This window comes from Lissotriton vulgaris, unplaced genomic scaffold (assembly GCF_964263255.1).
Source record: "Lissotriton vulgaris unplaced genomic scaffold, aLisVul1.2 SCAFFOLD_840, whole genome shotgun sequence".
In the NCBI taxonomy this organism is placed as follows: domain Eukaryota; kingdom Metazoa; phylum Chordata; class Amphibia; order Caudata; family Salamandridae; genus Lissotriton; species Lissotriton vulgaris.
This window is the reverse complement of record NW_028242307.1, coordinates 90,946-104,671: the sequence shown is the minus strand read 5'-3', so window position 1 is coordinate 104,671 and position 13,726 is coordinate 90,946. Positions and strand designations below refer to the sequence as shown.

Below are 13,726 nucleotides of genomic sequence, written 5' to 3'. Positions count from 1 at the left end.
GCTCATATTGCCCACAAAACAGAATTTCATTAGGTCAACGGCATATGTGCTCCCCTAAAACAGGTCCTGTTGGAGGGACGACACATTTATGTTGTGCAATGTAAATGCCGCTATCACAAGACCCATTACTTTTGCAAACTCGAGTGGATCCGACACGAACACCTCCCTCTCCCTTCAAGCGCATGCTTCTAGGCACACCAGGGGAGGGGGAGTAAACAACTGACTACAGACCTCTCGACAGCCACACAACATGAAAATCTGGCACCAGGGGTTGAACCATAAAGCCGGTCGATAATACATTTGCTGCAGTCCAGGGGGGCGGGCTTTGAAGGGGTGCAACATGTTGTAAAGAAACAGGTAAAAAGTTTATTTTTTTAAAAGGAAAATCGATCGGGGTGGGACAAGCCGTCTAGGGTTGGCAACAAGGAGTGAAATAATTTAAACAAGCTTGCCTTGCTTGTTGTCCACCACTGGTGTTTGATCACTAAGCGGCCATCTTTCAAAGGAGTCATGAGAAGTTTGCCCGTCAGCTGCAAAGATGTTTCAAAATATTTCCACAAGAATCAACATTTTTATATATGGCTTCGAGTAAACATCAGAGTGACCATAGTTTGACTGGCAGTAGGATTTTTATGAGTAGGATGCAATTTGAAGGACACCGTTTTCATCATCACAAGTCCTCGGAAGGTTTATTTTTCTTTATTTAAAAAGAGCATGTTGAAATCCTCCAGCGGTTGACTCGACTGATTCTGCAAGTGGAAAACTGGTGGGCGGGGAAACATTCAGCAGGAGATCAAAAAAGAAAAAATTAAAGTTGATTGCAACCCCCAACCTAAAAGGAAGAAAAACAAGCATTGGCGGCGCCGTGAAAGTGAAAGTAATCGCGACTGTAAAGGTGCCCTTCGAGATGGCGCCTGTGCTCATAAGCGCGCGCCCGCGCACATAACAGCAAGCTCTAGGCCACCACCAAATGCATGTGGTAGCATTTTCTGGAGCTCTTACTAAAAGTCTCGCCAGAGCAGCGCATGAGCTGGCTCAGGCGAGACCCAAAAAGGAATGGTATGCCCGAGATTCTTGAGGTAGGCGAGGCTCATCTAACACCAGTCTGAATACTACAGGGCAGACGAGCCGGAAGCATCACACCTCACATGTGTGTTTAGGCTTTGGTAACACAGAACAAAGTTTTCTAATACCTCAAATGGGTGAATATACTTTGCTGTGTGTCAGTTAGGAGACAGTCATTTTGTTGAGGGCAAACTGGCTTACCATATTGAATAAATGCATTGACCGGTAAGCCAACCTAGGAGTTGGTTGGGTAGCTTGGCCTCTGTGTACAGGATGCTTGCTATTGCCACATGTATGCTTCATAAATGAAAAGTAAAGTGGAGACACACAGAAAAGAGTCTATGTTACACTGTCCAAGACGAGGTGGGTAAGCCGCAGGATCAGTCCCCATATACCACTGGTACTAAACAGGTACTAAACAGAAAGAACGTGGATAATGCAATTCCATTTAACACTGCAGGCTGTTGTGGCATAGGGAGAAATCAATAAGATGCTGAGTTTCAGATCACTTGAATACATCCTGATAGTGCTTCCTCATTAAGAACGTTTTTGGTGTTGGAATAAATATTAAGCACAAGGTTTCACTCGTCACATAAAGGCTGCATATCAAATATTCATAGGCAAATTTATTCCTAGGTTTTACTGGAATAAGGAGACAATGCCTAAATACTACTGGACCCTAATGAGCATGTGTTAGACTTGTCATCCTTAGGGTGGTCTTACCCCCAACAATTGCCTTTTGCCTCCCATTTTTGCTGATTCCTTCGGTTGGCCTTAGGACTCTGAGCACTTTACCACTATACCCAAGGACCTCAAGAACTTTCGGCCCATCTCCCTGCTCCCATTCCCGGCGAAAGTAATAGAGAAGATCGTCAACAAACAGCTAACCCGCTACCTTGAAGACAACAACATCCTGGACCCCTGCCAATCCGGTTTTCGCAGCAACCACAGCACCGAGACCGCCCTCATTGCCGCCACTGACGACATCAGGACCTTGATGGACAAAGGAGAAACAGCCGCCCTCATCCTCCTGGACCTATCAGCAGCCTTTGACACAGTCTGCCACCGCACCCTATCAACATGCCTCCAGGACGCCGGTATTAAAGAGAAGGCCCTAGCCTGGACCACATCCTTCCTCTCCGGCAGAACCCAGAGCGTCCACCTCCCAATCTTTCGCTCAAAAACCACCGAGATCATCTGCGGCATCCCACAGGGATCCTCCCTCAGCCCGATGCTGTTCAATATCTATATGGCTCCTTTTGCCCACGTCGCACGACAACATAACCTCAACATCTTCTACGCCGACGACACCCAGCTAATCATATCGCTCACCGAAGACCCCCACACCGCCAAAACCAACCTCCACAGAGGAATGAGGGCCGTAGCCGACTGGATGAAGGACAGCAGACTGAAGCTGAACTCAGACAAGACAGAGGTCCTCATCCTCGGACCCGCCCCATCAGCCTGGGACGACTCCTGGTGGCCCACATCACTAGGCACAGCCCCGGAACCCACGGACCACGCCCGCAACCTGGGGGGCATCCTCAACTCCACCCTCTCCATGACCAGACAAGTCAACGCCGTCTCCGCGTCCTGCTTCAACGCCCTCCGAATGCTCCGCAGAATCTTCAAATGGATCCTTAACGACACGAGAAAGACCGTCACCCAGGCCCTCGTCACCAGCCGACTCGACTACGGGAACGCCCTCTACTCAGGAACTCAAGCTCCTGAGACGACTACAACGAGTCCAAAGCGCCTCAGCTCGACTAATCCTCGACGTTCCCTGCCGCAGCCACATCACACCCCACCTGAGAGGCCTGAACTGGCTCCCCGTCAACAAGAGGATCGCATTCAAGCTCCTCATCCACGCACACAAATCACTTCACAACATTGGACCTACCTACCTCAACAACCGACTCAGCTTCCACACCCCCTCCCGAAGCCTCCGCTCAGCCAACCTCGCCCTTGCCTCAGTCCCTCGTATCAGGAAAACCACTGCCGGCGGAAGATCCTTCTCCTACCTCGCGGCCAAGACCTGGAACACTCTCCCAACCAACCTACAACAGACTCAGGATCTTCTGGCCTTCAGAAGACTCCTCAAGACCTGGCTCTTCGATCAGTAGCGCCCCCCCACCCTAGCGCCTTGACACTCTCACAGGTATGTAGCGTGCTTTAGAAATGTAATGATTGATTGATTGACTACTGACCAGTGCTAAAGTGCATGTGTTTCTCCCATAAACATGATAACTGGCATATTTGATGCACTGTTAAGTCCCTTGTAAAGTGGTATACCATATACCCAGGACCTGCACTTCAAACACTGCTAGTAGACCTGCAGCACTAAGGGCTTGCCTCCTGTGTTCTGAAGTCTGCGAGACACAAAAGACTTCCTCCAATTCTGCTGGTGCTGCTGGACTATGTCTTCTGTGAGTTCTACCATTGCCTTAGGTGCTCCTCAAAGTTCTGGTCCTTAGAAGTGGGTTCTACAGCTTATTTCTGCAAACACCAATGCATTGCATAGACTGCATGAGAAATTCCACTGCATTGCCCTTCGACGCCGACGCAGAGGCTGCCCAACTGCCCAACGACAGCCGTTCCACAGCCTACACGACTTGATGACAACACTGAGTGCAACTTGGTGACGATGCATTGCATTCACTTCAACAAAGCTCACAGATGGCATGGGATCCCCTTTGCGCAGCTTGACGAAGACGCAGTAGAATCTTGACATCGATGAAAGCTCCAGCCAAGGTATTTTATCAGCGGGACCTGTCTTGGTCCTGTAGCCGGCCTGTCATCCATCATGGTCAGCCTGAACTTTGAATTTCCACCAGTCCCTCGCAGCCTCAAGTAACTTTTTGACTGCGAGTGACTTCTAAGCACTATTTTTGATGTAATGTTTAAAAATTCATATCCCAAATTCTACTGGTTGAATGTTTGTCATTTTGGTCTCATTTTGCTGAGATAAATATTATCTTTTTATCTACACTTGTGTGGAACCTATTTGGGGTATTCATTGTGTTACAGTGTGTGTGTTGCACAAATACTTTACACATTGCCTCTTTAGATAAGCCTGACTGATATGTGCCAAGCTACCAGAGGGTGAGCACAGGTTATCTTTCAGTGTGTATCTAGATTACCCTGACTAGAGTGGTGGTTCCTGCCTGGCCTCGGGGCATACCCTAGCCAACCAGGAACACCATTTCTAACATCATGTCTGAGGGAATATGAACAATACATCTGAGGAAATAAGTTCCTTTCACAAACTCTACCATCTAGGCAACCGCACCCTCACTAGATTGCCTCTAGTTATACAAATATCAGTTTTATGTCACTTCTAACTCCACAACTGTATGTTCTTTACTTTTCCTAAATCACATCTTTGATCAATATATAAATCTTAAAATGTATAAATCAAAGTTGACTATAAAGCCAAGACTTAATTAAAAGCAAAAACTAGTTAATAACAAACTAGGAAAGCCCATATGTTATGATTGAAAGTAACTATTAATTATACATACCGCTCCAACAGTATTAACTAGCTCAAATACGTCCTTCTTCACAGCAGTTTGATTATATTTCTTTATCTGGTACTGTACAGACAACAGAACACGTTAGTGTGTTAAGTCCACTGCCATCACCAGTCACATTTGTCATCAAGGATATAGCAGCTTACCCTGTAATTGTCCACCATTACGCTCAGCTCCACAATGCTTCTTACTGGGAGCACGTCTCGCTTCCGCTGTAACCAAGGGACACATTGTTTATTAAAAATATTTTTATTTGTGATGACAGCAAAGCAAAAAGAGAACACCATACATACAGATCTTTCATCACAAGCTAGCCGAAACACAGGTAGTACAATCAAAACACAGACCCTACTTATTATTCTGTATAGTTATCTTGCTATGTGTAGAACCACAGTCATTTTCTCTGACTGAGTCCACCTGTGTGAAGACATTTCTTCCCCTGGTGCTCCACTCACAGATCAACTGTGTGAGAAATCGTATTATTATTTGGGGGAGATGATAGTAATAGTGTCACTATTCTTGTTAGGTCATGTTAAGGTGTCAGTATTTAAACCTGAGCTTAACCCCTGGTAGCTATGGCGCAGAGCAGATAGGCTAAACTTAAGAACATGTGTAAAGTATTTACTGTACTGGCTCGAATCTTAATGCTCGTGTAAAGTGCTCTGCTACCCCCGGGTCTTGCAGCGCTTTATAAAACTTTTCCAATAAATAAATTTAGAAGTACCAAAACAGTTAAAAATATAAATACACAAAACAATAAAAAACTATTGAAATTTATGAATATAGAGAATAATCTAATGAACAAAATGACACTAAAACGACAATGATCTAATTAGAGGAACTAGAGATACGAATTTTTACATTTTAAACTTAAAATATTATCAAAAAGGACTAATCAAAAGATCCATAAAGGGCCATCTGATTGCACTATATCTTACATGATTTGAGGCTGACTGCGATGGAGTGCATGTTGACTATAGAAACCAGGGTCAACCTTGTCAAAGGTTTCACCTTCAGACAGTCTCTGAAATGGAAATCAAAAATAGCGAGTGGGGCCAGGCAGCAGGGTGTGGCAGAAAAGGCCTCCAAGAGGCAGGGCAGCCATGAGACCAGGTATTGGTAAAGCTGTTGAGTTTTGGCGGGAAATCTCTGATGGGGAGAAATTCAAAATTTGTGCCCAAGAAAGGTCCCTTGCTTGCCAGATATTTTTGGCATCTTTGCCTGGTGAAGATATCTACGTTTAGACGTACTCACTTTTCTGGATCTCAGACTTATCCAGCCAGGAAAGGTAGCAAATGGTAGTTGAACAAGACTCCACAAAGCTGAATACATTCTAAACATGATTTGCTGTTGAGTGAAAGCTCAGAGTGGGAGCACTCGAATCGCTGACCCAGCAGCAAACGCACCTTCATTGGATTGACTTGGCAGGTTTGTCCTAGTTCTCCAGGAGTCTTTGGAGTCAAAAAAGTTTTTAAGTCCCAGGTTTCTCAGGATGGTATGAGAAGTACACTTAGACATAGCAAAGAGTCCCGGGACCTCAGAACCAGCACTTAGGGGTCAAGAAGACTCACTCCAAAAAACAAAAAAACTAAAAAAAAGACTCACTCCAGATGAAGCTACCCACAAGGCCCAGGGCAAGTCCAGTTGGAACTGGTGAGAAATGACTTATTGCTGCTTGTTGTGTCCCTGTAGCCTAACAGGAGGTTAGACAACTGACCCTTGGAGTTCACTTCTTTCTCATGTGTACAAGGGGGAGCATGTCCCGCCTTTCAGGGCCCCTACAGGTCTCAACAACTGGTGCAGTCCTGCTTTTGTCTTTCACTGGTCCAGTCCTGTTTTCAAAAGGGTTCCCAGGCTGCCACATTTATGCCTGGCACTGGAGGTGACTCCTGGTTACTACCTAATCAATAGGAAACAAGTTCCCTGGGGTAACCCTACCAGCATTTGCAAGAGTTGAAATTAATCAAGCTCCTGGGCTCACCTAGATGGTCATGCTGCCAGTGGAACAGAAACACCTCCCCACACCCAATGCTTTGTCCTGCTTTGGGATCAGTTTTCACAGATTATCAGGGTGGCTATTATGCTGCTAGGTGACATGTGAAGCTCATAGAAATGAGCTTCCAGGCGCTTTAAGCAGGAAAAGGTACTTTGCTAAAAGTACCTTTTCCAAAATATTTATAGCAAGTACAACTTCATCAGTAAATTGGACTCATAATAAATATTTCAAAAAGGCCAATAAATAAATTTGCTGCAGTTTCTTAGATGGAAATTAAATTATTAAATGTAATATTGTGTCCCTTAGCTTTTCTATGGAACAGGCAACCCTGCTACAGTGAATACAGATTTTGATAAGTTTTCACTGTTAGGACAAGTTTAACATTAAAATGTACTTTTCCTAGTTTTAAGTAGCATGCGCCCTGCCTTAGGAGCAGTAATGGATTCTTAGGGTGACTTATTAATATTTAAGAGGAAGATTTAGGCCTGTCAAAAGGGATTATTTGGACAGGTCGAATTTGTATTTTAAAGTCTGCACAACCAGACTACAATGGCAGGCCTGCAGTCATGTTTGCATTGTCACTGTAGTGGGTGGCACAATAGGTGCTGGAATCGTCTAGTGACATTTAACCTGCAGGCCCTGGGTACACTTTGCGCCACATAACTAGGGCTTTATTTGTATGTTAAATTTGCCTATTAGGAATACAGCCAATTTTATCATTATCAGAGTCAAACAACCAGCACATCAGTCCAGAAAAATGGGGATGCTCATGCAAAAGATGCATTTTCTTACAAACTGGATAACCCAATAAAGCTGTGAGATATTCATCTTTCTCTTGATTTCCAGTAGGACTCTCCTCTGCACCAAAGTGTTGCCACACACGTCTGAAAATAAGTGAAGTCTAACCTTTTCCACCATTACCAACTTTTTCTGCATGCCCACTCAAAATATCAACTATTCTGGCACTGCACCAACAACATCCCCCACCACTAGAATTATCACCTTTGTTCCTTGCAGGCTGCACATGAACCTTCCAGACTATTAGTACAGCATCACTTCCCTAGGCCTCATGCAAATCATGCACATCACTCACAATGCAGTAATGAACTGCTTTAGCTAGGATTACTCCTGGCACACCCAGCACTTGGAGGTAAACTCCTCTCTTTATCTTTTCTATCACCTCCAACTTCGATTCGAACCTTAGCACAGCGTCGGTGGTGCTAGGTTTAAATATTGACAAACTCTTTATTTAATCGGAAATAGCAGCTGACAGAGTTTCCGAAGCTGGTATCTTGCTTTCCTCTTCTCCATCTTCTGTTCAGCAAACATCACTAGTTCACTGAGGCCCTGTAGCTTTTTCTTATCACTCTGGAGTATGGATTATAATTAAGCCTGGGCGGAAAATCGGTTTCGCTCGCGGATTTTGCGGATTTTCGGTAAATTCGCAATCCGCGAGATTCGTGAATCTCCCGCAAAATCCGCAAATCCGCGAGCAGCGGATTTTGCTCGCACTGTTCGCGTGAGTTCGCGGCTTCCCCAGTACAACTTCGCGCTCCGCGAATAAGCGCTAAATTGCAGAAATACGATCTTAGCAAAACTGAAACTACTTACCAGGTTCAAAAGTTCAGGCTCATCATTAGTAGCCATTTCCTGTAGTGCTTCCTGAGGGGCCCCTCCAGAGTTCAGTTGCCTACTTGCAACTATTATGTGACCCAGCTCTGAACCTCAGAATAGTTACACATATGCCACAAAGGTCCTGAATTACAGCTAAGGGAGACAAGCAGGAGCCAGGCTGGAAGTTCAAATCCATTAATCAGCCCCTAATTCATTATTGTCAGTTGGGGCAGGGCAGGTGTTGTAACTAATTTTGCGACAATGAAAGCACTTAGCAAGTGCAAAAGATCACTAATCAGGAAGCACTAAGGAAGCAGGTGCCAGCTAAAAAAATATTCTGTGACACATTAATCAGCCCCAAATTAATTCAGGTCACTTGAGGCAGGGAAGGTGTGCTTTGCTTTGCCACAATAATGTACACTGACTGGACAACCAGAGGGTGCTGTGATGAAACAGAGGGTGGCATGGGTGGGCCAGAGGGTGGCATGAGTAGTCAGAGAGTGGCAGTGGTGACAGAGAGTGGCAGTGATGAAGAAGAGTGTCCCAAACAGGCTGGACACGTAGAAACAACAAGTTCGCAAAACTTGCGACCCGACAGGTAAGTTCGCGTTTTGCGAAATTGTACAAAACCCTCGCGAACTGGCAGAAACACGCACGAACACAAAAAAAAAATCCGCAAATTCGCGAGAATTCGCAGATTTTGCGAATTGCGAGTTCGCAAATCCGCAAAATTCGCGAACGCGAGATTCGCAAAATTCGCCCATGCTTAATTATAATGTGCCTATTTTCTATAGCATATTTATTTTCAAATTGGAAATGTGCACTATTGGGTGCTCAGACCTTGCTTCATCTTCAGGAGGCCCAGTCACTGTTGTACATATTTTGGGTGCAGGGCTGCAGGGATTGAATAAGGACCTCTTTACTCTCCCTCCTTGATGCCATATTTCAGGCTTTTGCAGGAGCAATGAACAATACCACCTTGTAAAACACCCACTCCTCACCACCCCCACACCAGTAATCATAGATTAACTCAATGAAACTGTACATGTGTGTAATGTGCAAACTACTATACAGAACAAAAATGGTTTTGCATTCATAAAAATCTTTTGCAAAAACTTTTAAGAATTTGGCTTCAAATGTATAAGGAAAATTTAACCATGGCTGACTGATTAGTTTAATGAGAAATCATTCTAACATTATGGGAGGTTTAGTGGTGCCCTATGGCAGAACAACTGTTTAGGCAAGTCAAGCTTCTCTTGATCTGGCTTCCAAACCACCCAGTGTAGGACCCAATAAGAAAGGACTTATATTTTTCATGGAGCATCATCAAAATGAGTGGTACGCAAGGACATTTTTAGGTCGAGCCTAGGCAGCTCGCATGCGCTGTCTGCAAACGCGCCGTAGTCAGTGAAGGACTTTGCCTATGCCTGCTGCTTATCATTAGTTCAGTAGTGTTGCTCTTCTTTGCTACCTCGTAACTGGTTTAGGCACCGATCCATCACTTTAGTTTTTCGGCAGAGGAGCACTAGCAAAGTACAGTTTCCTTACTCCTGCATTCTTCAGCTGTTCTTCGGCAAACTCTTTTTAGGTTTTGCCTGCAAATGCTCACGTAGTGAGCATTCGCTAAAAAACCTATTGAGTTCTATATATGATCGATGACCCGCCTCTGCCTCTCATTGGCTAGCTCCATAAATGGAGACTAGCCATTGGGAGGCAGAGGCTGTCAATCGCGCTTTCTCACGAAAACGCGATTCGGGGGCGTTTCTGGTGCTTTTTTTAAGCCCCGCCCCTTTGTCCCGGGCCGCGCTGCGATTGGCTGCCGGCCCGGGACACCCCCGTGACGTCATTCCCGGGCCGCGCTGTGATTGGCTGCCGGCCCGGGACACCCCCGTGACGTCAGCCAATCACAGCGCGGCCCGGGACCTGACTTGTTTCTAATGGCAATAGAGACCTTTGTTTATGTAGTATTTCTTCTCTTTCTTTGCACTGTGGCAGTTTCCATGCACTTTCATCGTTCCTACCTCCGTTGGTAGGGTAGCGTCACTTCCGGTTATGCTGAGTCTGCCGGCGCCATTTTGTGTGAGAAGCGGTGTTGCTGTCGAGTCCTCCCGGAGGTTTTAGGTCACCGAGGCCCCAGGCTCCGGACAGTAGAATGCCTGCCTCACCCCTCCGAGTGGCCGTGGTTTGCTCTAGTAACCAGAATCGGAGCATGGAGGCACACAACATCCTAACGTAAAGGAGAAAGGAAAAACCACCCTTTGGAACATAACATCGGAGACTATGGACTGGACAGTCTGACGGGTGGGGACTCGGAACTTAATCGGCCACCGTCGGTGAAGTTGTGTCTTTTTCTGGGCATAACATCATCGAGTACTGGCATTTTCTGCCACGATATCGTTTTGTTTATGGGGTACTGTGACGTTGAGCCCACGGTAGTATTTATCTTTTTTCCGAAGTAGGACACGTAGCATTATCGGTTAGGGGGAGCTTAAACATCCAGCATTGTTTAACAGGGTTCACGTCTTATCTTTCAAGGAAGGAACATCGTTGGGTACGGGCATCTAAAGGGGACACGGGCTTGCCCCCGCAGACGAGGAAAACTATAGGGGAAAGTTTGAGAATTTTTTCACCGTTCTTTCTGGGCGCCTCAACAACTTATATTGGCGAGGCGGGCAGAATATCCTTTAGTATGGACCGGGGAACAGTATTTCGTGATTACAAAGGTCTGGCCCCTGTGTACTGTGATGGAATATGCAACTTTTCGGATATGGTGATAGGAAAACGTTCATAGTGCAATAGGCGACACTACAAGAGTAAGGGATCACGACCCAATCGAGTACCATTAGATAATGGGATATAGCATTCTACCGGTCTGAGAAATAGCTCTTTAGCACCCTGTGTGATGCTGTTCGAGTTCGTTTGTAATGACTGCAGAGTTCAATCGGCTGTTGTAAATTAGTCGTGCATTTTTCTCAACATTCTCTCTTGTTTATAAGTTGCCGTTTCGACTTTGTCTCATATCGGAATACTGCAGATTTTTAAGGTTATAAACACGTTATGCCTGTTGATTGGCATATCCCCCACCCCTTAAAGCGCGGGGTACGGGGCATGTAGAGAGAGGTTTTGTGTACGCATAATGCACTTTATGACTTAGATCGTCGTGTCTATGCACTTGAGTCTTAGTTCATGTGAATAGTGGCGTGCGTTCATTAGAAATTCTGGTCTTCCCTGCGCTTAGAAGTTTTTACGTGAAGTTGGATAAAGGACAATAACGCTTTAGACGTTAAGCTCGCTAAACCACAAAGTTATTGCTTTAGTTTTTTTCATGTTTTAGTATGAATACATAAATGGGTTCTAGTCTGGAACATTTGAGTTCTCAGCAGTGCCTGAAAGGAGTGCGCGTCGCATACTCTTCCTGTACGGTTTGGCCAAGGTTTTCTACTGAGAGGAAGTCTGGTGCCCTTTACTCAGCAGCAAGCAAGGTAAATGTACAAACTACCTGCGAAAAATGCAGCCTGTAGCGTCTATTGTCGGCTGCAGGAGTTCGAATACCTCACAGGTCGCTAGTCCAGGAAAGGGGCATGTATTGTGATCTTGAGGTGCCTATTTGTCTTTTCAATACAGGAGCTCTCCTACTCGCCACTTATATCGTATTTCATATTGTGCCCCTCTCTTAAAAGAAATGAGGAAATCTGATGTATACCCCTGTTTTCAGTGTAGATTTCACATTTAATTATTTTAACTGTTCCATGTTGAGTAAGTTGTATTTTTATCCGGCGTATACTGGGAATGGTTTTTTATTTTTTCAACATGGTGAATGTTTTCTTCCTGTAAACACTCTACCTCCACCAATTCCGGGGCCCAAAGGGCAATCTTTGAGCCAGACACTGGTGGGCCATCTGTATCTTGATGCCTTCCATCTAGTATCTGCCAGAAGCACGCAAAGCCTCTACTACACAAGACTCATTAGCAAACTCTGTGTATATATACCCCGGACAGGGTGGAAGCACTGTAGCTCCTGGGCTCTACAACTATGGACCTATCGGAAGCACTTTGAGAGACTGCACACTGAACCTGCTGTCGTATCTTACTCCCCTAACCGAACTATGCACAAGAGCTCAGCGTTAATTTTCAGTGGATCTGCATTAGCAGCTCACCACAGTGCTCAATTTGTACTCCCTGCAAACAACTTCCAGAGGTCTTGGAGTATAGGCTGGTGTTACCATCCACTAAATCGCACCCCGTCCGCAGTTCTTGACGTTGCAGCCATGGATCTAATTTGGCTGAAGCAATACCAGAATCCAACCCCTAAATCCGCACGAGATGCAAGGCATCATCCCATCTTTGGCACCTCCTGCACCATATATTGTAAGGTGATGACAGCAGTCCTCTCCAGCTAAATTGCCATGATGTGATGACAGGCAGGGTATCGAGATCATGTTCTCTAAAGTCCAACTTAGATGTGCTCTTTCATAGTTAGCAAGAATTCTTCTTGATTGGATTTGTCACCCAATCTTTAATTTTTAGCCAGCATCACTTTGTTTAGTAATCTTAAATCCCGGGAGGTAGTGTTAAGAGTGAAAGTGCTCGCCTCCAAAATGCTGGTACGGCCTACTTATTTTAGTGAAAGAAGTTTGCCAAGCAGTTGACCCTGCAGTAACACCCCGTGAGAAATCTATTGATCCGCGGCTATGGCGAGTCAGATTTTCCCAAGGAGTACTGTTTTTAAGGCCTGCCTGGTGGAAGAGGTCCGGTTGACAAAGAACAGGTGTTCTGTTCATTCAGAAAACTAATGAGAAATAAAGGTGTCTTTTAGTTTTTATCTTCTCATTTGCTGTGCATTCAAAGACAAAGGTCAGATGTCAACGTATGTCTTATTAAAATTCCTGCTTATTTTTATCCATGAGATTGTTTACTTTTCTTTCTTTGAATGCAGAGTTAGAGGGTTTTGTAAAAGCGAACTATCTGACAGTCGTGCTGCGAACACATTTAAATAGCTTGTAAATGAACTGTACACTATTTCAGTAGGTAAGCAAACAATTATTTGTAATTTTGAATTGAGATGGAAACGATTTTGTTAGGGTCAAAACAAATCGGAATACTTTACGTGGAGCTGTACAAAGAATAGATATTTGCTGAAACTCAATTACCACATGTCATAGTATGAACGCGATTTACATTTATCGGTATGCCTGCATGTCACTGCGAAAGCTTGTGGCCATTTCAATGGAAAGGTCTGAAAATGACACCGCACTGTCGCATCATGCTTTAGCAATATATTTATTAAAAATTATTTTTTGAGTATGGACAGAGAAACCTTCTTGCCCTCACCCTGATGACAATGCTATTAGTGAAATAAGAGGCATGCCAAGGGTCGTGTGTACCCGTTGTGGGCTAGATTCCATAATACATGGACCAAAAGTTTAGTCTATGAAACAAGTACTTTTTTTGTACAGCAGACATCACAATTTGAAGGTGCTCATGTGCCAAGGAAGAAAAGGGCGGCTCTGTAAAATGCATT

At 44.8% G+C, this 13,726-nt stretch overlaps 1 protein-coding gene across 1 annotated transcript in view; it reads right to left on the bottom strand.

Annotated features, from left to right (window-relative positions):
• LOC147669001 (disintegrin and metalloproteinase domain-containing protein 9-like) overlaps positions 1-13,726 on the bottom strand; it is a gene marked incomplete at its 3' end in the record, with an annotated part of 870,311 nt that overhangs the window by 772,623 nt on the left and 83,962 nt on the right. The window contains exons 5-6 of the mRNA XM_086948294.1: positions 4,742-4,807; positions 4,587-4,658 (exon numbers count right to left, since the gene is read on the bottom strand). Of these exons, the coding sequence (XP_086804420.1) occupies positions 4,587-4,658; positions 4,742-4,807 (138 nt within the window). The remainder of the gene's footprint in view (positions 1-4,586; positions 4,659-4,741; positions 4,808-13,726) is intronic.